General features: G+C 42.0%; 1 protein-coding gene across 1 annotated transcript in view; it reads right to left on the reverse strand.

Annotated features, from left to right (window-relative positions):
- Window positions 1-23332, reverse strand: part of LOC125881077 (disintegrin and metalloproteinase domain-containing protein 12-like) — a 116567-nt gene continuing 93235 nt past the window's right edge. The window contains exons 12-23 of the mRNA XM_049564031.1: window positions 22099-22276; window positions 17814-17903; window positions 17501-17696; window positions 17300-17408; window positions 16407-16605; window positions 13104-13181; window positions 10822-10930; window positions 10332-10467; window positions 9963-10077; window positions 8555-8797; window positions 3538-3671; window positions 1-3452 (exon numbers count right to left, since the gene is read on the reverse strand). Of these exons, the coding sequence (XP_049419988.1) occupies window positions 3383-3452; window positions 3538-3671; window positions 8555-8797; window positions 9963-10077; window positions 10332-10467; window positions 10822-10930; window positions 13104-13181; window positions 16407-16605; window positions 17300-17408; window positions 17501-17696; window positions 17814-17903; window positions 22099-22276 (1657 nt within the window). The 3' untranslated portion in view covers window positions 1-3382. The remainder of the gene's footprint in view (window positions 3453-3537; window positions 3672-8554; window positions 8798-9962; window positions 10078-10331; window positions 10468-10821; window positions 10931-13103; window positions 13182-16406; window positions 16606-17299; window positions 17409-17500; window positions 17697-17813; window positions 17904-22098; window positions 22277-23332) is intronic.

Consider the following 23332-nt stretch of genomic DNA (forward strand, 5'->3'; position numbering starts at 1 on the left):
GTTTGAAAAACTGTTTTACTAATACTTCATGAGTGTTAAAAATACCAAGACCAGACACAGACACTTGAAGTGTTTTCTTTACATATGATGTATCAAACAATCATTATATAAAAAAAGCATTCTCCATGGAGATGTGTTCACCTGTAACACAACATACGAGGAACATATGGACATCACGTACAGTCAGGTGACAGGACTCAAACACTGTCTATTAGTACATGGACACATATGTAGCATTGAAAAAGCAAAGTAAACAAAGCACTGAATGTAAAACTAGTGCATCATTACAAAGATAACAGTATCAAAAGTAACAAGTCAGTTTTCAGCCTACATATCTGTGAACAAGAGCTGTAAAGGAAAAGATGCTGTGTGAATGTATATATGCTGCATTGCAATCCAGTAAAATGATAATTCTGCAAAAAAGAAAATAATAAAATGCTGTTCAGTTACCACAAATATGATTTATGTCGGATTTAGCATCTGGCATGTAGATTGGGTTTAAAAAACTCATCCCAAAAGCCAAATTAAAAAGGTATAAAAAATAGAAAATGAATATCTGCCGCATAGTCGTGGATGAAACTTCATTTCAGTGGCAGAAAGAGATCTAGAAATGTGTCCTTGTCAAGTGAGTCTGTCCTTTTCCCATCACAGAAAAACATGATTCAAAATCCACACACGAACACTGTAGCCAGACACTGGCTGTTTACATGCGAGTGCCTCCATGACGCCAGCTTTAAGAAAGTCCTTAGTGATTCTGTGATTTAATCACAGAGATCACAGAGTCCTCGGTGTAGACAGGCACATGGGGAAATACTCAAAAACACACACGACCTTTAGCAGAGCAATATTTCAGAGACGTTTACTCTCTCCGAGGAACGGATGCTTCCTTGATCTCGGCTCATTTTAGATCCATGCTCAGTTCATACCTCAGTACCCAGATCCCTCAAGTGAGCCTCTTGGGTCTTGTTAATGAAAGGGAAATGGCGAATCATTGACATTTCACAAATCGACTTGGTACCTTTCCGAAATATAAATGCAGAGGAAACAGACCTGAATTGCAGCTGTCTGTTTAAACAGCAACCTTCCCCAACTGCAGAACTGTTGCAGTAACACTACTGTTACTTTTTCTGCAGTTGTTTCAAGCCTCATCAGATTGGCTCAAAGCTGCGACGGACAGCGTTTACCTTTGAGAAAAATCCTACTAGGTTCCAAACTAACTACAAGGCCCAATCCCATTTCTTATTTTTTTCCCTACCCCTTGTTTTTGAGTGCCACCTTGCCCCTCAGAACAGACTCACATGGGGTAGCGGTTGAAATCTCACCCTATGAAGTAGAACAACCCTTCAAGACCCTGATATATCATTGGTGGTTGTCGATGCTAGCATTTACGTTAACGAACGCAACATTGCGAGAATGCGTCTACTGAAGTGGTGATTTCTCTTGCATGGGCTTTATGCACCCTTTTGCAGTTGTCAGGATGCTGGCGATATGTTCATAACTTTTGTTTCAGCTTCAATCAATCTAACAAGTCATGAAATAAAAAATAACACTGCGTCAGTATCAGGCCAATAACTGTGCTCTGTAGGCTAACGTTAGCAACCCGTGCTCCTGCCCTGCCAGTCTGCACTGATATTCAGGAGCGGTAACAAGCGTGGCAACTTCACTGCCGAACTCAAGTTTAATTTCAGGCATCACGTGCGATCAAAGTGTGAGCGATGCGACATTGAAATATGTCAAAATGTGTGGCTGTCATGCACAAATCAGCAACAACAATTTAACATAAGCTAGCTAGCTAGTTCGCTACAGAGACATTGCTGTTTCATTTTTGCTATGCTTGTTATAAAGATAATGACTGTAATACATTAAAACTAAGATAATACAACTGTTAATGTCATTTTGAAATCTTTATTAACCCTTTGAAACCTGGAGCAACATCCCTTTTCTTGTGCTGCTTTCTTTGTGACACCTATTACAAATATTTTAACCGTTGAACGCTGAGCAAATTGGTGAAATTTCTTTCAGAAACATGGGGAAAAAGCAACTTGGTAAGAAATGTCCACCAAATTGCAGAAAAAAAAGGGTTTAGAAAATTATTTTAAAAAATAGGAAAAAAAAGTTAAAATATTTATAATAATAATAATTATTATTATAATTATGTTACAGAATTATTATAATTTTTAAGCATACTTTCCAGGTCATCTTGTTTATTTGTTTTTAACTTTCTTTCTTCTTTTTTTTGCCAATTTTTTTTGTTTTTAATTTTTTTTTGTTTACCAATCTTTCGCCAGTTTTTTGGGTCACTTCGTCTTTTGTTGCTCATTGCCTTCTACCCATGTTTTTAAAAGAAATCAAGTCAGTTTCAAAGGGTTAACACAGAAAATAACAATGTGGGTTTCTTTTGTTGATTATGCAGCCATCTCCCAACACTCGGTTTGAAGTGTGCCTCTGAAAATGCTCCCTTAGGAGGGCCATGTACAACTTAAGGCCCGAACATACTCGGGCGTACTATTAGCTGAGCGGACTCCGCAAGGAATGTCCGCAGTCATTCAGGCTTTCATAATCGAGTGCACTTCTGCATTGTAGTTTCCTGTAAAAATGTCCGTGAAAAATCCCCGCGATGTGAAAAATACACGCCGAGCAGTCACTGGTGCAGGGAGCGGAGTCCGTGCGGTCGTAAAATCTGAGCTTTGCGAGCACAGGCCTTGCGGACGTCCGCTTTGAGTCCACGCGGACCTCGGCGGAGTCTGCTCCGCATACGTTCCGCCCCAGTATGTTCGGGCCTTAATACTTCACCCTACTCCTCTGTTGCAACAAGATACTACCCCTGGACGTGAATGCACAAAATGGTGGGGTAAGGACTAAGTGTTGGGGGCAAGGGGTGTTTTGGGATTGGCTACAAGTGTTGTCTAAACTCATCTGTCATTGCACAAAACTCTTTTTCAGCTCTTCCTTTCGCATACAGAACAAACCTACAATGTAAAAGGTTCCCTTCATTTAAACACATTTCACAAAAACATTTTTACAATCAGAATTTCACAGATTGGCTTTCTTAATCTCTCGCCAGCCGTCCTTGATAAAAATCAGTTGATGATTAAAAAAAAAATGGTGAAACCGATGCAAACGACAAATTAAAAATTGCTACCGTGTAGTAAAAGTGTCTGGCACAGTGCACTGCGTGGCAATAAATACAGAATATAAATACTTTACATGTACCTGAGCTCAGACTCGTAGCACCATTCAGGGACAGAGCACCAAAGGGACACGGCAGATCTCCTGATTCAAAACTCAGAGAAGCCGCCACCTTTTCTTTAAGGTTTTCAGAGTTTTCATAGTGCAAATTCTTTAGTGTCTTATCGCAACATCGTCCCTTCTGGCCAAAGTCTCAGCTGCTGTATTTGACATTGGCAATAATGCAAGGCTTTGGTAGTGTTGGAGGTTGCTTGGGACTGGGTCTAGAGGAGGGAGGAAAGTGATACAGAAAGTGAGTGAAACCAGCTTTAATGTTTTTAAATAAATCTGGTGGAGATTAGGACTCACCTGTTGGGGTGTGGGACAGGGCGCATAGGTCTGGGTACACCAGGTATCGGCATAGCAGAGGGGCTTCGAACCAGACGAGAGGTCCTTGGATCAGCAGGAAGGGGTTTCTGAGGAGGACTGGGCTTCTCCAACTCCTGACAAAGAACAGACACATTAAAATAATAACTGAGAATCTCCACCAGGTGGCACTCACAGCTCAGGCCTGCATGCCCTGGCCTCATCTTTAAAGCATCAGGGCAGCCCTGCCCATGCTACTTGCCATGAGAGGGACAATCATGTGGTTTTAATCTTCTCTGGAGGACTGAGATCATGATAAAGGCCTTTTACCTAGCCCCCATCTGGTCTCCATTCACCTCCTCCTCCTCTGCTTGGTCCGAGAAAAGCCTCCTCAAACATCACAGGGTAAAGAAGCTAAACAAACGAACGTCACACCTCACTCACCCATGGAATCAGGTCTGCTGATTCGAAGTACCATTCCTTTTTAAAAGTCAAATCTGGCATCCTAATTTAAAGGTACACTGTTGGTTACTGTTATATATAATGCTAACATTCTCCTGTGTCACTTAATTTGTGTAGGGGCTTGAGTTCATATGGTTGTTCTTGATGGAGGATTTTGTTTTTACCTCTTGCTGTCAGGTGTGTTTTCTGTGTTTTATTGTACTTAGTTGACTGTACCATGGCCGCCCTTTTTGCTGTTGTGCTCCGTGGGAAAGGGGCTTGAGTTTATATGATTGTGTTTTACGGAGGATTTTGTTTTTGCGACTTGCTGTCAGGGATAAACAGAGATCACCTCCAAAGATATTCACGGTCTGGGCCTCTTTATATCAACACAATGCAGACAACACCAGAGTATACCAGTTAAATAAATACGTTCACCACCAAAAGTTTAAGTAAAAGATAACCCCAGATTCACTCTTGTTTGGTGTTTCACCCTGCTGAGTTTGCATATTCCGCACTGTCTCTTGGACGCCTTTTCAAAAAGACCCAGCCTGACCTGAGTGTTGTGGGGGTGCACAGCCTTAATGTCCCAAACACAGAAATGCAGACAAAGCGGGAGAGTCTCTGCAGAAAAACACCACCATGTCACTGCATGACGAGTCGCTGAGCGCTGCAGGTTTAGCATTTTTTGAAAAATGTTCAACTTTGGGAACAACACTACGCTTGTCACTGTCACTTTCTACCCACTTGTTCAATCACAGTGGAGCACGGACAAATCCCACAAAGACCAACCATCACATCTCATATGTGCAAGTGCTGAACAACAGCAACAATGGAGGAGAAACACTTTAATACACTGTATTAATAAATGTTTTCTCTCAGGAACCCACATAGACCGGCAGGGCCATCATCTCTCCCTACGTGCGTCAGCCTTCCCTTAAACCAGAGCAAGTACTCTACCTTGCGCCAATATTTCTACTTCCACAGATATTCTGTATCATAGCAACCAGACACAACCAAAGGGCCTCAGCTAAAAAAACGCTGGGCCTCCAAAGCACTCTCACGTGCTCCCAGCTGGGCATTTCCTGAGGAGTGCCTGGTATTTCCAGCTGGGAAAGAAAACGCTTCAGTGGACAAGGCACCTAGAATATCCTGCATAGTATATCTTTAATGTTTTCATTAAGACTGTGTTCTGTTAGAGACGTGACTAATGCAGAGTATTTCTCTTCTTTGCATCCATAAGGTCAAGTAGCATGACAATCAGCCCCATAAAAGTACTATTAAAAGCAGGCAAAGAAAAGTCTGATAAGGTGATTAATAGGCACAAAATTTTACTTAGAAGAACTAACTCAAGTGTCATCAGATGAAGCTCTCCAACTGGACGAGGCGTCCACTGCCCCCAGCATAGAGCTTTCACCGTGGGAGGAGAAAAAGTTTCTGTCAATGTCTCGCAGCGGCCAAACAGCTGCTAAAGATACTGTCGGTGGAGTCTGCTGCCAACAGGCATCACTTTCAGTTTCACACTTTGACATTAAATAGGAGCAGCTGAGAGGGAAAATCTACTTCCTGGAGTTGAAACAGCGCCAAGAGCTGCTGCACTTCACCTGTCGTACAGGTGCGTGACCGCCAAGAACCTCTGTTAAACTAAATGGAGATCTTTCTGTAAGTGGCTCTGGATATTTTTTACAGCAAACTGCAGGACAAGCTTTTTTATTAGACAATTCGGACTCCTGCTGTATTCTGCTGAAGTGTTACCATGACTACTTATGCGCACTCTCCCTGAAAAATAAACAGTTAAGTCAGTAAAGTGATAATCCTAGAACATTATGAAAACACACCTATCAGTGGAAATTTAAGGGGTGATTATGTGAGGCTCTTTATGGAATGCAGATATATTCCATCATATGCTGTCGTAATATTTATTAGCTCCAGACCAGTTTGTGTTTTAAAGCCAGACCTCCTCTGTGAGCCCTCCATTAATCTGGACAAGACCAGAATGTCATTATCTGTTTAACACACCTCTAATTAGCCCGACACTGGCGTGGCTTCGCATTGACCTCAACTCCCCCGTGGCGTCATTTTCAGTGATGTCCTTAAAGGCTTTCGAGAGTCAGCTCAGGACTCGTTTCAAGCTGGAAATCATTGCTGATTTTTCAGCCACATCTTGTCCTGTTTTTTTGTTTGTTTGTTTTTTTTTTTACTTATTTGCTAATATGCACTTTCTTTGAGGGCTGCAACTACTTAGTTTTTGTCAGTAATTTATCTCTGCATTTTCTTCACAGTTTCCCCAGATGACATCTTCAAATTGCTTTTCTGTTCAAGAAACACCCCAAAACCAAAAGGTATTAAATTAACAATAATATAAAACAGAAATGAGGCTGCAAATCTTCATATTCATATTAAAATGTTTGGGTTTATAATCACCTGACAATAAGAATCATGTTTTTGTTAGAAATTAATTAAGGTTTTTTAAGATTATTTTGCTGGCATTTTGCCTTTATTAGATAGGGCAGGGTAGGACAAGTGTGAGAGGGGATGACATGAGGCCACAGGCTGGAATTGCTGGGACATTGCCTTCTTATGTGGGACGCCTGCTCTGCCCACTAAGCCACAGGAGGCCCCTTGAACTGTTTTAATCGACACAGGGAGCGGGTCTTCATCCACTGAGATCACAGTGTTGCACTGCCATGTTTCTACAGTAGCCCAGAACAGACAAAGTAAACTCTGACTCTAGATCAGTGGTTTTCAAACTTTTTGTGCCCAAGACACACCAAAGGGTAAGCCAAAATCTCAAAGCACACCTGTATTTATATCTCTGCACGATAGCCTTGACAACCAACTAACCATTACTCATGAAATATTTAAAAAAATGATTGAAGGGTTCATTTTTAACATTTTAAAGGCACATCAAAGCACCAATAACACATCCATCTAAATAGGAAATAATGTAAGATAATGTGATGTGTCACATATTTGTAATTCCCATGTGTAAACGGTGACAAATAGGTACTCTGTGAAGAGTTTTCTAAAATAAACCAAATTAAATTACATTTTTTAGGTAGAGTTTGCCTCTTTATTGGGAAATGGGTGAGCACAACATACTGATAAAGAAAATAAAATATTTATTCCTAACTTTTTGTATAGTATAGTTGAATATTGCAATAATAATGTGTGGTTATCACAAAATCCCACAGCACACCTGGATTGGCATCACGTCACACCATTAGACAGAGCCATTTGCATTTTCATGCATTTTTTTTTTTTTTTTTTTTTTTTAAACATGAAACTGCTTTATTCTGCGTTTTAATCGCCAAGTCTGTTTGTTTCGGAAAGGAAGAGACCTCTGAGGATAATTCAGCTCCCAGTTAAAACCTCCTGAACACTGAACACTGAAGCAAATCTAACCTGGAGTTAGAAGTTTCAGCTGGTTGCAATCTGCAGTCCTCACTGGAAGATGCCTCTAAATCCCCTTAAATCTTACACACTGTTCCTTTAATATGAATATATTTATCAAAAGGTGGAGCCCTGCCATGACTATATTAATACACTAATCTAATTCCTTCAACACATTCTGAATTAAACATGTAACTCTGTCTTCCCAACACATCTTCTTTACTTATGCACACACACACTATTATTACTCATCCTTTATTCTAATATGTATCACTGTTCTACTCTAACATTACGATCAACACCTCAAGCTCAAGTATTATTTATTATGATAGTTATTATTTAATTGCTTAAACTTTATTTTTGCCAACTTATCTGTACACTACATGGACACATCTGACAAAAATATAAAAAAACTAAGGGGAAATTTGTGAATATGATTGTATATGCTGCAAGAAACTGAAATAAGAAGTAACTTAAAATAAAACAAGGACTTAAAAAATGCATTGATTATCTTTGATTAATCGACTCGTACCCTCAAGCCTCCCTTTGTCTCTCTAGCCCTTTGTTTTTCAGTCTTTTGGATCCTCTCTCTCTTCAGGTCTCTGTGCCTCACTTGCCCACAGGGTACAAGTCAAACCGGATTAAAGCAAATAAGAGTCTTTGAGAATCACTGAGTGAGAGGGATTTAACACCGGGAACTTCTGGCTTTCTCTTCCCCTCAACTCTGACAGTCTGCAATGCCATAACTAAACTCCATGGAATACCAGTGGCAGCAAATTTACCACCCTGTGATATTTGGACATACTTGCTCACTCCACTTGCTGTTTCATCTTCCCTGTCTCCCTCCCTCTGCAAGCCTGGCTCCGTTTTCATTATTTATGTGGTGGTTTGTATTGTAGAATTGAAGTCTCGCTCGGATGACGCTAACTCCCCGGGTAACCTCGTTATTTTATGAGACTGCGCGTAACTGTCAACATGCATATACTTTTATGGGACACAAAAGAGCCATGAAAACGGTCGACGTCGTGACACCCGTGTGAAGGTGCAGTGAACGACATCATTCCCATGGTTTGGTATTATGGGCTGTAGTAGTGGGTGAAAGCTCCCAAGACCAAGAGGAGAAATTGCAGTGTGTAACATCATCAAATAAAACGTTTCCAAGTGAGGAAACAGGGAAATCACTTACCATGACCATCCTGCAGGAGTTATGGCGCGATGCAGTGCGAAACGACGCCCCTCTTGATGCGACGTGGATGTGAGGTGGAGGCAACGGGGGTCTTGGCAGCCCAGGGCCGGGGGAGAGGGACAGGGTGAGGGACAGAGGGACAGGGTGGCTGAGGTGAACTGGAGGGCACTGGGGCAGTCTGCGCAGGCTGTGGGAGGGGTAAGGGGCCGGTGGGAGCGCCGCCTCTGGCCCCCGGTGAGGAGGCTGCGGAAAGATGAAAGGCAGAACCAGAGGAGTCAAGAGTATGCTTTGTCTAAAAGCAGAGAGAAGAAGACAGAGGAGAAACCGTCTGCTTCCTATCAGAAACAGTCATGTTAACCTCCTCCTCTTCCTCTGCTGCTCTTCCTGGTGCTGTCAAAGACGTATAAATCAAATGCTCCCGCTTGCCTGCTCATTATTCCCCAACTCCTCTTCAGGTGACCTATCAAAGGGAAAGCTTGTGCCATAAGCACCCGCTTGGCCTCATTCGCTAAGGAGCCCACACACACTCCTATTGAGATGGATCAGACATAGAATAGAGCCAAAATATGAGTCTGCCTAGTATTTAGACCTGGCTCCATGTGCACAGCTCATACACATGTAACACATACAAACGCAGCACACATGCGCCGGTTTAACACAGCTCCCGACAACTGGAAAATGACCTCACCTGCACTGTGCTTACATCAAACAGCCTTACATCCTTTCTCCTCTTACTTCTGACCCCAAATGAAAACCACATGCTGCTAACTGAAAACACCAATCTCTCTGTAAATGCGCAACAGCTTGCCTCGCTCGTGCTCGGGTGCCACCCTGCAGCACACATGTCACTTCTAACACGCCTCCTATTATTTCAGCACCCCTAACTCAATCGATCACAGGTCCCTTCCCATTACGAAGCATGTCGGGGCAGTAATGGAGTAGTTAAGGCATACACAGCGATGTCGACACATGGGCTGCTATAGCAAACATTCCTGCTCCGTCTTGCAATTATCAGTAACAGGATGACTCTATATCTCAAGTGAGCCGCCGCCGCCGCATCAACATTCTTCATGTGAGAAACGTGCAGATAAATCAATTTTCTCTCTTTAACAGGCAGCTGTTAATGACAAGAAATGCGCTGTGAACACACCGCTCACCACAGACTCCATTATCACTATCTCCTCCACATGTCCACACAGAGAGGGATGATTTAATTGGATTTGAATGAGCTGCCATTTGTGTGAAAACAACACATCAATCCTTGCGAGAATTATTTGAGCTAACGAAACAGCTGCGGCATTCCTGGAAGAATATTATACAGCTTAGATCATCTAGTGGTGATCCACTGTTCACTGGAGTCAGATACTGACTACTGCAAAAGATCTGTGTGTGTTTGTAATTTAGTGACCTTGAAGATGGCGGCGCTCTGTGGCAGAGGCGGGGCCGGCCGTGATGGAGATGTCGTGGTCAGCGACAGAGGCTGGCTCAGAGTGGATGGTCCGCTGATTGTAGCGCTTACTGATCTGGGATTTAAAAGAGGAAATCTCTAATTATACACTTTATTATGATAATCATACGTCAGTTATAATGGTAAAATATTTAAAATTATTAAATCAAAACAAATTATGCACAGCAATTGGCTTCGCAGTGTGACCAATTGTAAAAATGTTCCCATTCAGCAGTGTCTGACACAGATTTTCACCATTTACAAACACTGCCACATTAAAAATTCAGAGATAATTACAAATGATTTAATTATTAATGGATGAAAAAGCACCTGGGCTTCTCAATCGGGTTCTTTTTGCTGGTGAAGAGCAGTCCCCGGAGAGTTTTCCTCTTAATGAAGATAATCACACCAGCTCCCAGGACAATGAGGAGAGCCACCAGGATGCCCACTGTCAGAGTCCCACTGTCTGCTCAGAAACACATAATCGGTTGTCTCAGAGACAAAAGTCTTGTAGCACTGAAAATGACAGCCAGACTGTATCTGTCACCATCCCGGCAGACTTGTCTATCAATATTTAATGTTTGTAGTCTGAAATTCCCAGCAAATTTTGTGCACTCTAAGGTTTCTTTAAAGCTTTTAACACCAGTATTTCCTACCACCAAACTATGGCTTCCTGCAGAGAGGAACATAGTTCTGGGGACTATTTGTCATTGATATATTACTGTTGAGATGCGCATACACTCCATGCCCAAAACCTACAACAGAACATGACCCAAGCTACAATAAATCAGCCATTTGATGTACTTGAGTTGCAACTTACTTGCTAATCTGATGGGGCCACTGTCCACACTGCCGCCAAAACCTGCCTTGTCACAGAAGGGAGGCGCCCAGTGAGCCTCGCAGTGACAGTTCTTATTGTTGTTGCACACCTGCAGTATATTAAAGGGACAATTAACTGTTAGATGAGCCTGAAAATGCAGATATCAGCGTGTCATTTTTATGCTATGTTTGACTATTTGTGTAACACAGCATAACTTTAAAGGGTAACTTCATTTTTTAATTTTTTTTTTATTCTGACCCTTATTTCCATGTTATTGTCTAAGTAACAGTGACAACCATTATAAAAATTGGGCCAGTATTGAGTGAGAGATCTGCAGCCAGCAACAGCAAAACAGACTGCAATGGAATCCTTTGGGGCAATTGTGCACTGTAGATTTGTGTCCACTGAAAGTGCTTTTTTGCCACTGACAGGCTCAGTTTGTTATTTTAAGTGTCTGAAAACATTATGGAAAGGATCCCTACAGAGGAAGACCTTTTTCTTCAAGTGTATGATCCTTTTTGTTTGACCTGAATCTGCCCCAAAAAGCTATCAGCAATCCCACCAAACTCCATTTAAATAATTAGTAATTTTTAGCGTGCATAGATCCAGCATATTTTCACATCTTAATGGTCAAATTAAGGTTTTATTTCATTCAAACCAAAGTTGGTGATTGTCAGAACAGTGGAAAGACAAGCCAAGACAGTTTTTGTGACTTTTATTTTGTTTCTTTTGACTTTGAATTAATGTGGTTTGTGATGATAAAATTACTGTTTATTTAAATGGAGCCTGGTGGGTTTGGTGATAGCGATTTCAGGGCTGTTTCTAGTTAAACAAAAAGGATCCTACTGCGTAAAAAAAGGTCTACCTCCGTAGGGTTTCTTTCCACAATGTTGTCAGACACTTAAAATAATAATCTGAGTCTGTCAGTAGCAAAAACAAACACTTTTAGTGGACGTACATTGACGGCATGAACATGCCCAGGGTGTTTACACTGCAGCCTGCTGGCTGGCCTCTCGCTGAATACTGGACCAGTTTAAGAGAGTGTTGTCTCCATTACTCACTTCAACACAAAAACATGGGAAAATAGGTTCCAGGTTGAAAATACCGACGATAACCTTTAATACGCAGGGCTACAGAGCAAGAAAATGTCAGTTTACTAAGATATAAATCAAATAGAATCTGTAAATCCTCACATTTGAGAATCAAGAATCAATGAATGTTTTTTGCTTAAAAATGCTTAATTGATTATCAAAACTATTGTCAGTTGATTTCTCTGTCTATGTTGATTTAGCACTTGATGCCACTGTCAACAGACACTCATGATACAGATGCTCTATGTGCTGCATGGAGAAGACAGTCAATCACCAGCCGGCACTGCTAGACTCCATATGGCAAAGATGTCTGGTATAAAAACCAGAGCAGACTTTTTGCCTTATACCACATGTTTTATCTTTCTCTCTCTTTCGTCTTCCTGTCCTGCAGAGTGGAAGAATGGTACGGTCTAAGAGGATTCCCCGACAGGGTAATAAGGAGCAGGTGAGGGCCTCTTTCCAAGGCAACATCTTGATCTAATCTGTGCATGCAGGGGTCGCCCCGTCTCCTAGAGGAGCAACATCCTTTTATGTCTGTGAATAAAACAGTCCTGAGAGCTTTATAGATACGTCTTAATTGGAACTAGACAAACAAATATGACCGTTTAATATCTGGAGATGTTTCATTTCAAGTGACAGTAAAAACTGTCTTCCTCTGATGAAGCTTTACCAGTCGCAGCCAAAGCCTGTGGGACCTACCAGTGAATTTGAGGGTAATACCACAAAGCCACATATTTCATCTCGAGCAGGACCACCCATAGACGTTTGACGGGTGGCAGTTTAAAAAAATCCAATATCCATGCTACCCAGCTCAAAGTCAAACTGCGTGTCATTGCTCCTAGCGTTTGGCCAAATAAAGCCTGGCCTTCAGATTTCAACACAGTTTTTGGGACAAGGACGACTGGCTGGGAGTATGATGAATGGCACTTAAAGCTAAGCATAAATGAAGCCATTATATCTAATTGATTGAACCTTTCAGCATCCAGAATGATTGATTGCAAGGCATGTAATGGCTCCCTACCCGGCGTATACTGGGTATTTTGAACATATCGCAGCCAAAATGAGCTCCTGTGTGAGGGAGGAATGGGATATTAAGAAAACAAGTAATCTGGGTGGGGACTGGTTTGAGATAGACAGCCATCACATCAGGTCTTCACATCACTGGAACAGGATGAAAGGCGCCGTACTCACCCCTCGACCGCTGCACTTGGCCGAGCACTCATGCACACCAAAGACACTGACGTTCTGGCACTGACGATTCAGACACATCTGAAGCAGACAAAGACATTAAAAATTGACAGTGTGAGCTCAAAGAGCAGATTCAGTAATATTCCCAACCTTTTAATCTTTCAACGGAAAAGACCAACACATCCAGTGTTCTATTTCTTTTAATTTGCCACCGCTTCAGCTATAAAACAGCATAGCATGAAATATAATTAAGTAAACACTGGGATTTTTCAAGAATGCACTAAAGCGGCTTTTTAAAAGTTGTATGATGTGGACTGTGGGCTCCTTAAAGGCACCACGCCCAAATATATCCAGACTGAATGTGAAGATGAACTTGGCAGCACTGGGCAAAGAGAGTAATGCCAGAACCCTTGACAGATGAGGGCAGAGGCTGGATCCTCTTTAAGGGTGGAGGTTCATGGAGAAGTAAATCAGACTAAATGGAGTAACTGTATCATTGAAGTGACCAATGTCTGAATTGATGACCACTGAAGCTGCCAAATAGACTGAATAATGGTAAGTCAATTAAGTGTCTGAGGCTGTGCGAGTCTGAAATGACAAGACGACACACCCTGAAGAACCTCTTAGAAAGTCTTAGTCATGGCCTGTCACTCCTCATCACTTTTTCCACTCTTATTTCCCAGCATTTGGGCAATACATTTATATTGTTTTCACACAGTCTTACAGAGAGCTACCGCTGCTATTTAGCAGTGGTTGGAGGTTTTTTAAATACTTACACTCAAAGGATAGCTTTGCAGTTTCCAGGTCCGTCTTAAAACAATGCTTATATGCCCATATGCACACTGAAAGAGTTTTTTTTGTTGCAGGAATGGGAAGATGAGGGACAAAATCTGCATTAGTTTCTCTATACACAACACAAATAAGGAATTTAAAGGGATAGTTCTCATTTGTACTGAGAGGAGACATGATAACATCAACCAACTACAGGGGCACTCAGAGGGCGCAAACCTCCGCCAAGGCCAATAATCCAGTCTCCTATAATATTCAGCTCTGCAAGCTCAACCACTATATATGTCTGGATATGTTTCCAAAACTTTTACAACTAGGGGATAGAAGAGCCAAATAAAATGAGGTTGAAGTCTACAAGTTCAAACTTCATAGTCAATATTATTGCTTGCTCTCATGATGCGTAAAGTTCAAACATTCTTCCTTAAGATCACTGGTGGAGTTCATTGCAGACAGTTCACATTTGAATGTAAGAGGCGTTGCATGATATGATTGTATTTATGTTTCCATAACTGAACCATAGTTTGAGAAAAGGGCGCTGTTACAATTGAGCCTTTGCTAAGTCTCGCCCCTGGACGCAGACTGGCCAATCATAATGTAGCATCGGGCCAGCTCAGACCAGGGTCAGACAACAACACAGCTGTGCTCCATTCGTTTTAGATTTCCTTCATTTTCAGGCTGGTTTTGTGGATTTGGAGCTGAATGTTGTGTCTGGGGCACATCGTGTATTAATGACACTCTTGGAAAAAGATATACGTTTCTTCCAAAACCAAAATCAGACCCTGAAAAATGTAGGGTTAGCTAGCTAGCTACTGAAGATATAGCCTACTGAATGTATACACATGCTGCTTTTGCTTTTTAATGATTGTAACAGTGCTGTACAGGAACCAGTGAAGAGAAGCAGGGAGTGCAGTTAGTTGCAGTGTGGGCTCCATGCTTGCTCCGACAGATTGACGGGTAATCCCAAAGGGGCGGGGCTTAGCAAAGGGTCAATTGCACTGTGTTACAACTGTACCGGATCTCCCATGAAACCACTGAGTGCTGCATAATGACTGCTTTCTGTATGCAGTATAAGCAACTACACGTGTAAGCTACCCCAGATGACAACTGGTACCTGTGAATGCTAACTGTGATATGGAGTCATTGTGATTCTACAGTTGGCTTTGCTTTGCCACTATTGACCTTTACTACCATCTACTGGATTTTAAGATATTAATGCATTTATTTGTTTAATGCCCTATCTCGCAGTGTTAAAGAAAGTGAAAACCTCAACTGGAAATCAACAAAGCCTGCCTCATTTATACAACGGATCAGTAAGATGATGAGCACTCTTAAACTAGACAAAGTAAGATATTCACTGGGAGGATCTCAGACAAAGTCCCCTTTCATAAAATACGTAGGAACCCTGTCCTTTGCTTGAGCTAAACCTTCATATTATAATATACTGGGGCCCCTTTAACTACCATAATTGTAGCAATACAACATTAAAGAAGAGAATTTACAATCTGACCACTTTATAAACTCACATCTTGCACAGGTTTTTTTCTTTCCCTGGTTGTTTTGTTCAGTGTATCTGTTTGTATTAACATGTACAGTCTATTTAAGATTGCGCTTTTGTCTCATCTTTGCTAGTTTTACGTACATGCATGTATGTCGACCTTGGAAAACAGGCGAGGGTGGGAATGGGGAGAGCAGGTTCAGAGTGGGAGACGTCAACTGTAACTGTGCCTTTTCCACTGAATAGAAAAATCAAAATAAAGTCTATTAAAAAAAGAAAGCGAAAAATAATTTGTGTATCCACTCCAAAATGTAATGGGCTCTTACTTGGCCCATGCTACATCTTCCTACCAATTTTCAGGAAAATTGGGCCGGTAGTATTTCTGTAGTACTGCTGACAAAGAGACAAACAAACAAACCGAATGGAAAATATAGCTTCCTTGGCAGAGATAATAAGTCTTTCACTGTACAAATGGGCATGTGAGTAATGCCTTAAGTCAGACCTGAAAAACTGGTAAACCCTCCTTTCAGTTAAAGTAGCATTAGTAGTTTCCGTTTAAAATTTGTAACAGCACAGAAGTAGAAGTACACCCAGAAAATGTACTAATGAATGTAGACGAACTCATCATGTAGAATAACCCCCTTTATCTTAGACTTTTTTAACATTCCTCCTTGTCTTTGATTTGATATTTATGCAAAGGTATTTTTCATGTTGTGTATATTTTCAATATAAATACTTATTTTATCATGTGTAACTGTGAAGCACTTTCTAACCCAGGTTTTGCTGTGTACGTTTTACTTTTATACTGTTTGGTAGTTTATTATATAATAACACAAAAACATATCATTTGTAAAATCATAATTTACCGAGCAATCAAATCCAGCTGTCAGACGAATGCAGTGGCGTCCAAATATAAAGCAGCACCACCTTAACATTGTACTTAAGGACAGTACTTGAGTAAATGTACTCAGTTGTGCACTGGATTGATTTGTGTGTCTCTGCTGGCTGTATTTAGCTCTCACCAGTCCATCTCCACACTTGGTCCCCGTCAGGACCAAGCCGGGGTCGGGCATGTCATCACCCAAGTAGACATGCGTGCCTCTGCACAGTATCCTCCCTCCATCCTGCATGGGGATGTTCGTCTCTATGGAAACAGCGTTGGTGCCAATTACTGGGCGGTTAGCTCCTCCTTGACACTGGATTTTGCCACATTTAGCATCTCTGTAAACAGAACAAACAACAGGGAGAATAACAATGTGATAATTGAATAACATGTCACTGTTTTCCCAAATGTGTATATATGCAATTATTTTCTATTTCCATGTATTTCTCTCGCTCTTGCCGTCCAATTAGGGAAAGTGCAGAAGAGGCAGCTTGTTTGTGCTGCTTTCAGACCACAACCTGAGAGATTTTGTCTGCATTTCACCAAGTGACTCTGTAACCTTCAATTAGGGCTGCGACTAATGAGTATTTCTATTGTCTAATGCGTCAGTTTGATTTTGATGAATACTTTAGTCTGTAAATGTCAGGAAAATTATGAGGAAAGAACATCCCAAGCTGCCACAGCACAAAGTAATGTCTTCAAATTGCTTGTTCTATCTGATTAAGTCAAATTTCCAAAGTCATGCAGTTTACGATGATAAACAACAACAGGAGAATGCAGCAAATTCTCACACTTTGAAGGCTGGAACCAATTTAGCATTTTTGTTTTTTAAACAAGTAATTGATGAACCAACTGTTTGTTTCAGCACAAGTCAGGAACATCTATTCTCGTCTCTAGCACTGAAACAGTCCTGTCATATAAGAGTGTTCAGTTATAGAGTCACTACAGTGTACTGTATGTCCTTCACTGCCTTCCACAACTGACATACAATAAAATACATTAGTTGGTTTCTATGGGAACGCCAGGTCTTACCGTGCTTCACATTTGGCAAAGGAGCCTTTGGAGTCCTTGCCACAGTTGCCATAGGGGTCCCCTGCTGAGTTGACCCTTTCGAAGCATATGCCCGGAGCTGGCTTTGCTCCTACAAAACACAGCGACATGCATCAAAAAGCTGGTGACCATCACTGGAACATTCAAGGGCAGTGCGAGGCAGCAACTGCGCCCTCCACATACCTTGGCCCCACAGTGTGATGCACTGCTGCTCGTGAGTCTGGCAGATGCCGTTGTAACAGTAGCCGTCCACGTTGTGGCAGGCGTGGCCGTCATGCAGGTAGACGTTGGAGGGGCAGTGGGGGCTGGTGCCGGTGCAGAACTCAGGCAGGTCGCAAGAGTTACTGGATTCACGGCATGGAGTGCCTGCAGGCTTCAGCTGCAGATGAAAAACCCAGAGTGAAGCTTAGACATACATGTGGTGACGTTTATGTCAAGATGCTCGTAAAAGAAAAAAAAAACTGTGTCATGGCTGGCTAATCAGTAAACATCCTACCTGACAGTCCTGGCAGCACTGTCCGTGAGCACAAACAGCATCCCCCTTCAGAGTGCAGGTAGTAGCATTGCAGCAGGGATTCATACATTCCTTCAGACAGAAAATAATGGAAAAAGAAGGCAACCGGGACATAAGTGAGGGGGAACAAAAGTAAAGAAGAATTAACTGAGCACAAAGAGATCATATTTCACCCCAGAGCAAATGCTCAGACTTTGTTATCAGAGGCAATGCAGCCCTAGCAGGACTGTATACCGTAGCAACTAAGAAACCTGGCAGAGGGATGGAAACAGCAGTTTCAAGTTCTCTAAAAACAACAATGTTTCCATCTGACATGACTTACAAGCTCATTTAGACCCCTGGAACAATGAGCTGGATTGTGAGGGAAACAGAAAAGTGAGGAGGAGAAGAGAGACGAAAAGAAGGACACAAAGCAAAAATAAACCTTTCCACAAACAAGCAAAATGTTGTGTCATCTAGACAATACGGCTGCTAGGATTAGACTGCCAATGGGTAAGCATTTCTTTGGAACTAATACAAAAATCAAGCCATGACATCAGTCTGACATCATTAGTTTGGAACCTCTCAGTTCATTAAGAGACGTTATTAATAGCAGCAGACCAAAATGCCCCCTGGACACATTGAACACTCCCATATCTCTCGACACTGCTCCTCCTGAGTCCTCATCCAGTGGGTTAACAGTTCCACATCATACATTTGTTCACAATTTTCAGCCATTCATCTCATGTTGGTGGTTCTGCCTTATACCATCTCTTCGTGATGGCCTTTTTACAGACTGCCAACAAGATTTTCTGTCTTCTCTTAACAGAATTCCTCCTGTCCTCCTAACCATATGAACATTTACCCAAAACAATTTCAGGGCAGAGCCAAAATACATGAGTATGATCCACATTCTCCAACATGGTTGTGCTATAGACAGGTATTTGCCCTTAATCTGTGGTGTAATAAAGGATCTAATTAATCATTTATGTTTATTGTATGTATTTGTATCACATATTTTTGATGTCTACGTACTGTTGTTGTTAAACCAATTTTTTGTATATTATCTTTTTGTCATTATAATGAAAAGGAAAATTGATGAATCAATCAACTCATAAAAAATAAAGACAAATAAACTGGCTTCTTCTTCTTCATCCTCGTTTTTCACCAGTCCCTGTAAATTTCAATACTTTACAATAACATAAACACAGCTACTGTTTTCTAGAGACTAGATGGGTGTTTATTTTATCCTAAATACAATCTAACCTTAAGTTGTTGACGTCTGTATGACAGTAGGGCTGCAACTAACCATTATTTTCATTGTCGACTAATCTAACCGGAAAATGTGTTAAAATGTTGAAAAATGTCGGTCTGTCTCTCCCAAACCCCAAAATGATGTCATCTAATGTCTTGTTTCGTACTCATGCCAAAGGGTTTTAGTTCACCGTCATGGGAGAGTGTGTAAAGCTGCCAATATTTGAACGTGAGAAGCTGCAATAAGAGTATTTTGGGGTACTTCTATAGTACTTTTCTACGGAAAATGACTCAAACCGATTAGTCGACTACTAAAATAGTAAGTGATTATTTTAATTGTCGACTAGTCATTGATTAGTCGACTAATCGCTGCAACCCTATATGACAATATTAAATGTCTTAGTTTTGTGTCTTATGCCCTCTATACACTGTGCTATTTTAGCAGTCTTATAAGACTATTGCATGACACACTGTGAAACATGGATCTAATAAACTTTAGTACGACGTCAAGTTTGATGTGTGTAGATTGTACGATGGCTGTTTACTACTGAATTGCATGTTATGACGTACGTCAATATGCAACGTCATCAGCGTGCACCGCATCAGCGTACGTCATCCATCTGTGCCACCATAGGTAGTTTGCTCACCTGGAAGTTGCAGTTCCTCCGCAATTTCCTTCCATGCAGCGTCTTTTTTCTCGCAGTCATGATAGCAGCTGGAGGAAAATCAAATAAACAAGGCTTCTGCTGCCACAGCTCCACCAAACTTTCCTCTTTCTGTCCGTCAGAATTTTATCTCAGGTTATCTTTGGTAGCAAGACGTTGACAATGGCCGTCCTTGAACCTGTCTCACTGTGCGACGTAAGACCACCATTTTAGAGCCACGACCAAAGATATCGCCACATCTTTCATCTGGGACAGCCGAAAATCACACAGTGTATATCAGCCATTAGTTTGAGCAATTTACGTTTGTAAAGGTAGTCGCACAGAACTTTATTTGTATGAAGCATCTTCCATGGCGAACGCAATACAGCGTTGCATGTGGTCAGTAAGGCGGCATCAATACAGGGTCACTGTTTTGGGTTGGGTTGGCACTTAATGTGGCGCACCCTCTGCATGAATGCACAAATGGAGTGAAGGTGGGCAGGGAGAGGGTGCAGGGGTGGTTTAGGAAAGGCGCGAGACAAAAATGACGTCATTGTGCGTTTTGCATTAAGCATAAATTCTCTGCAAGTTGTCAGTCATCTTATTGGATAAACAGTTGTGATTAGATCGCCCTGGGCCAAGCTGGCTGGAAATCTATTTGAATGTGAGGGGGGGCAGACACATCTGCCAAATAAAATAAAATCTTATTTGCTTTTATTGCATGGGTTTGTAGATTTGTGTGGGTCCCAGGCTACATCAGACACTATCTGACATTAAGATGAGTCAATAAAAATTGATTTAACCAATGAAACTCAAGATGTAGGCTCAATGCAGGAATTTGTATCCTTAAACAGGGCTTCTGCTTCTTTACGTTAGGGTGAGGATCTTCACCAGTGGGTTTAAAGCACACAGATATTTTCACTCCCCTCCCCCAACTAATCACACAACCTCTTTGAAGATAGGAGTAATCAGTGCACTGACACTCACAGCCAGGAATTAAACCCACACATGCAACTCCATCATAACAAAAGGCTCAACTTGTGTCAGAAATTTTCTAGAATAAAGAAAATCACTTTTGTTAATGCTAGTGTAGCAGTCTGCTCAGGTCCAACCACAGAGAGACAGACCATCTCTGTAACGTCTCCTATCTCACCATGGAGGCCTATCTGTTTCATGTTAGCCTTTAACATGAGCCATACCCTGTACCAATCAGCAACTCTCTGCCCATAAGATGTGTTTGTGTGCGTGCTTGTGCATGTATGATCTCACACAGAGGCAGGCTGACCGGACCCTGCAAGGTCAGCGCTCTCCCGTACCGCGCTGCCGAGTGCAGTAAGAGTCAGGAGGAAGTAGACGGACGGAGCTGGCAGGGGACACAGCTGACATTATGGGCCTTCCAGAACTTCGCTCAGCCTGAAAACCATTAAGGGCCTTTCCCATGGTCCCCGGGGCCAAAGGAGGCGGAGGAGCCGTGCTGAAAAGAAGTAGCCTGTGATTGTGAGGAATAGGACCCAGGGTTTTTAATGAGGCTTTTTAATGGTGGAGAGAGGTGCTGTCTGAGCACTCTGATCTGGCCTAGGGTTGGCATGACGCCGCTCAACTCTGTGGAGAGCTTTATTATCGCTGCTGGCTCAGGCCTGCGGGGCTTATGTCAGTTCTTTGTTTTGAAGGACAAGGCCACTTTCAGCTTGACCCTGGATGAAGCCTCAACAGCTCACAAAAAGCCTCGCTGGGCACAGAGGTGTAAACAAATTGCGAGAGACAACACAGCGTTCTCTCACATAAGCTGTTATATAATTCAAAATACCCTTCCAAATCATAATAGATCCTCCTTTATATTTCATAATTCTGCTGATTGTCAGCTGCATCATGATTAACTGTTTTATCACCCCACAGTCGCAGCAGTTAGCAACGTGTTCCACCATTATGTATGTGCATGCCGATGCAGATTCATTTAAATAATTCACCGGCTGACAGGGTGAAGCTGTCAGAGATGCTTCCTCTCAGCGAATTGTATCACGATCAGACAACCCTCCTCCCAAACATGTCTTCAGTGCGCGGAATGAATAAATTCACACTCATATCTCTAAGCTCATTTTCTGAGGACTGTGTTTGAATTACGAGAGCTGTGCGCCGTTTGTTTTGAGACCGAGGTGAGGTGTTTGCTTTTGCTTTGGGAAATGCTGGTTTGTGCCGTGCTTCTGTCGGGAAAGCTACAGAAAGCAACACTAGTGCCTCTGCTTCTTATTCAAATAAACACAATTAACAATGATTTATGGGTGGCAGTTAAAACAGAGATTCAGTTTTGACAGAAGGGGCATAAAGCAAGAATGCTGACAAACTGTAGGTGGTAAGACAACTTTCTTTTCCTTGACTTGTAGCACTCTCACCTCAAGCTCTCCACAGTCACACTCCTCTCCCTCCTCCACATAGCCGTTGCCACATTTTTGACCACCGTAGAGCACCTTGACCTCGGGCATGTTGAACAGACACATCCCGACGCCTTTTTCAAAACTGGCCGTCAGGTCCTTCTTGCTGCAGCTGCTGAACACTGTGGGGAACGGGTACCTGTGAGCGAGAGAAATATTTCCTGAGTGACACAAGCCAAGAGAGAGGAGGAAGACAATTGAGATCCCCCCACAAGGGTCCTCTTCACTGTGATGTAATCAGCGCTAATTGCTGCTAATCACAAAATCAATTAACCACTAGAGCTCAGCAACCTCTCCAGAGCTCCATTTGCATGCGAGCAGCACAGGGCCCCAGTGACGTCTGCCTCCGCAGAGAGAGGGAGATCTGATAAGGCATATTTTATGAGAGAGGGAATCGTAAAAACTCAAACCAAAAAGTGCTTCCCTCGCAAGACTTGCAACACCTATAAATTTGGGAGAAGCAGGGGATGGTGTGTTTTTAATATTGTTTTTGGAGCGGACAGAGAGGGTGGTCTGCTCTGTGGGGAGAGCACACAGCCCAGGGTTCTGTCTGCCAAAAGCTTTGTTACAGACCTCATGTGGCTTTTTTTCTCTGATAATATACTGCCTTAGATAACACTGTGTGTGTGCATGAATATGTGCAGACTGTATCTTGTTCTCTTCGCATCTCGACAAAAAAGCACCATACGAGGTTTTTAATACCTCCACCTACACCATAAAACTCAGCCTAACAAGACCAGATAGGGTGAATCTGTATGTATGTAATATTCACACTTAGATCTGTGCATGTGCAGAGATGAGTGCATGTATGAGACAAACATGATAGATCCAAATCAGCTCAGATGCCCAAATGTTTCTTTCAACAGGCACAACACGTCAACAGCTCAAAGTCAGGGCACGTAGACGCAGTGAAACCGCATGTTTGCTTGTAAACCTTTGTAAGCATTAATTTTAATGATTTTCGATATAAAATGTGTCCATTTCAGAGTCATTTACAATTCAGAGCAGCAAGGAAAGTCCAGATAAGCAAACTGCCGACAGAGTAAATCAAACACACGCCATATTTTCAGTGCATAATGTATTTCTAAAATGACAGGAAGGGAAATTGGCTAGTGAGTTTGTGAAGTGTTTGTAGTCTAGAAAATGACAGTGTTGAAAGGACAGCAAACATGTCATCATGGTTGTAACACAACTG

The sequence above is a fragment of the Epinephelus fuscoguttatus genome, linkage group LG20, assembly GCF_011397635.1.
Source record: "Epinephelus fuscoguttatus linkage group LG20, E.fuscoguttatus.final_Chr_v1".
NCBI classification, from domain to species: Eukaryota; Metazoa; Chordata; class Actinopteri; order Perciformes; family Serranidae; genus Epinephelus; species Epinephelus fuscoguttatus.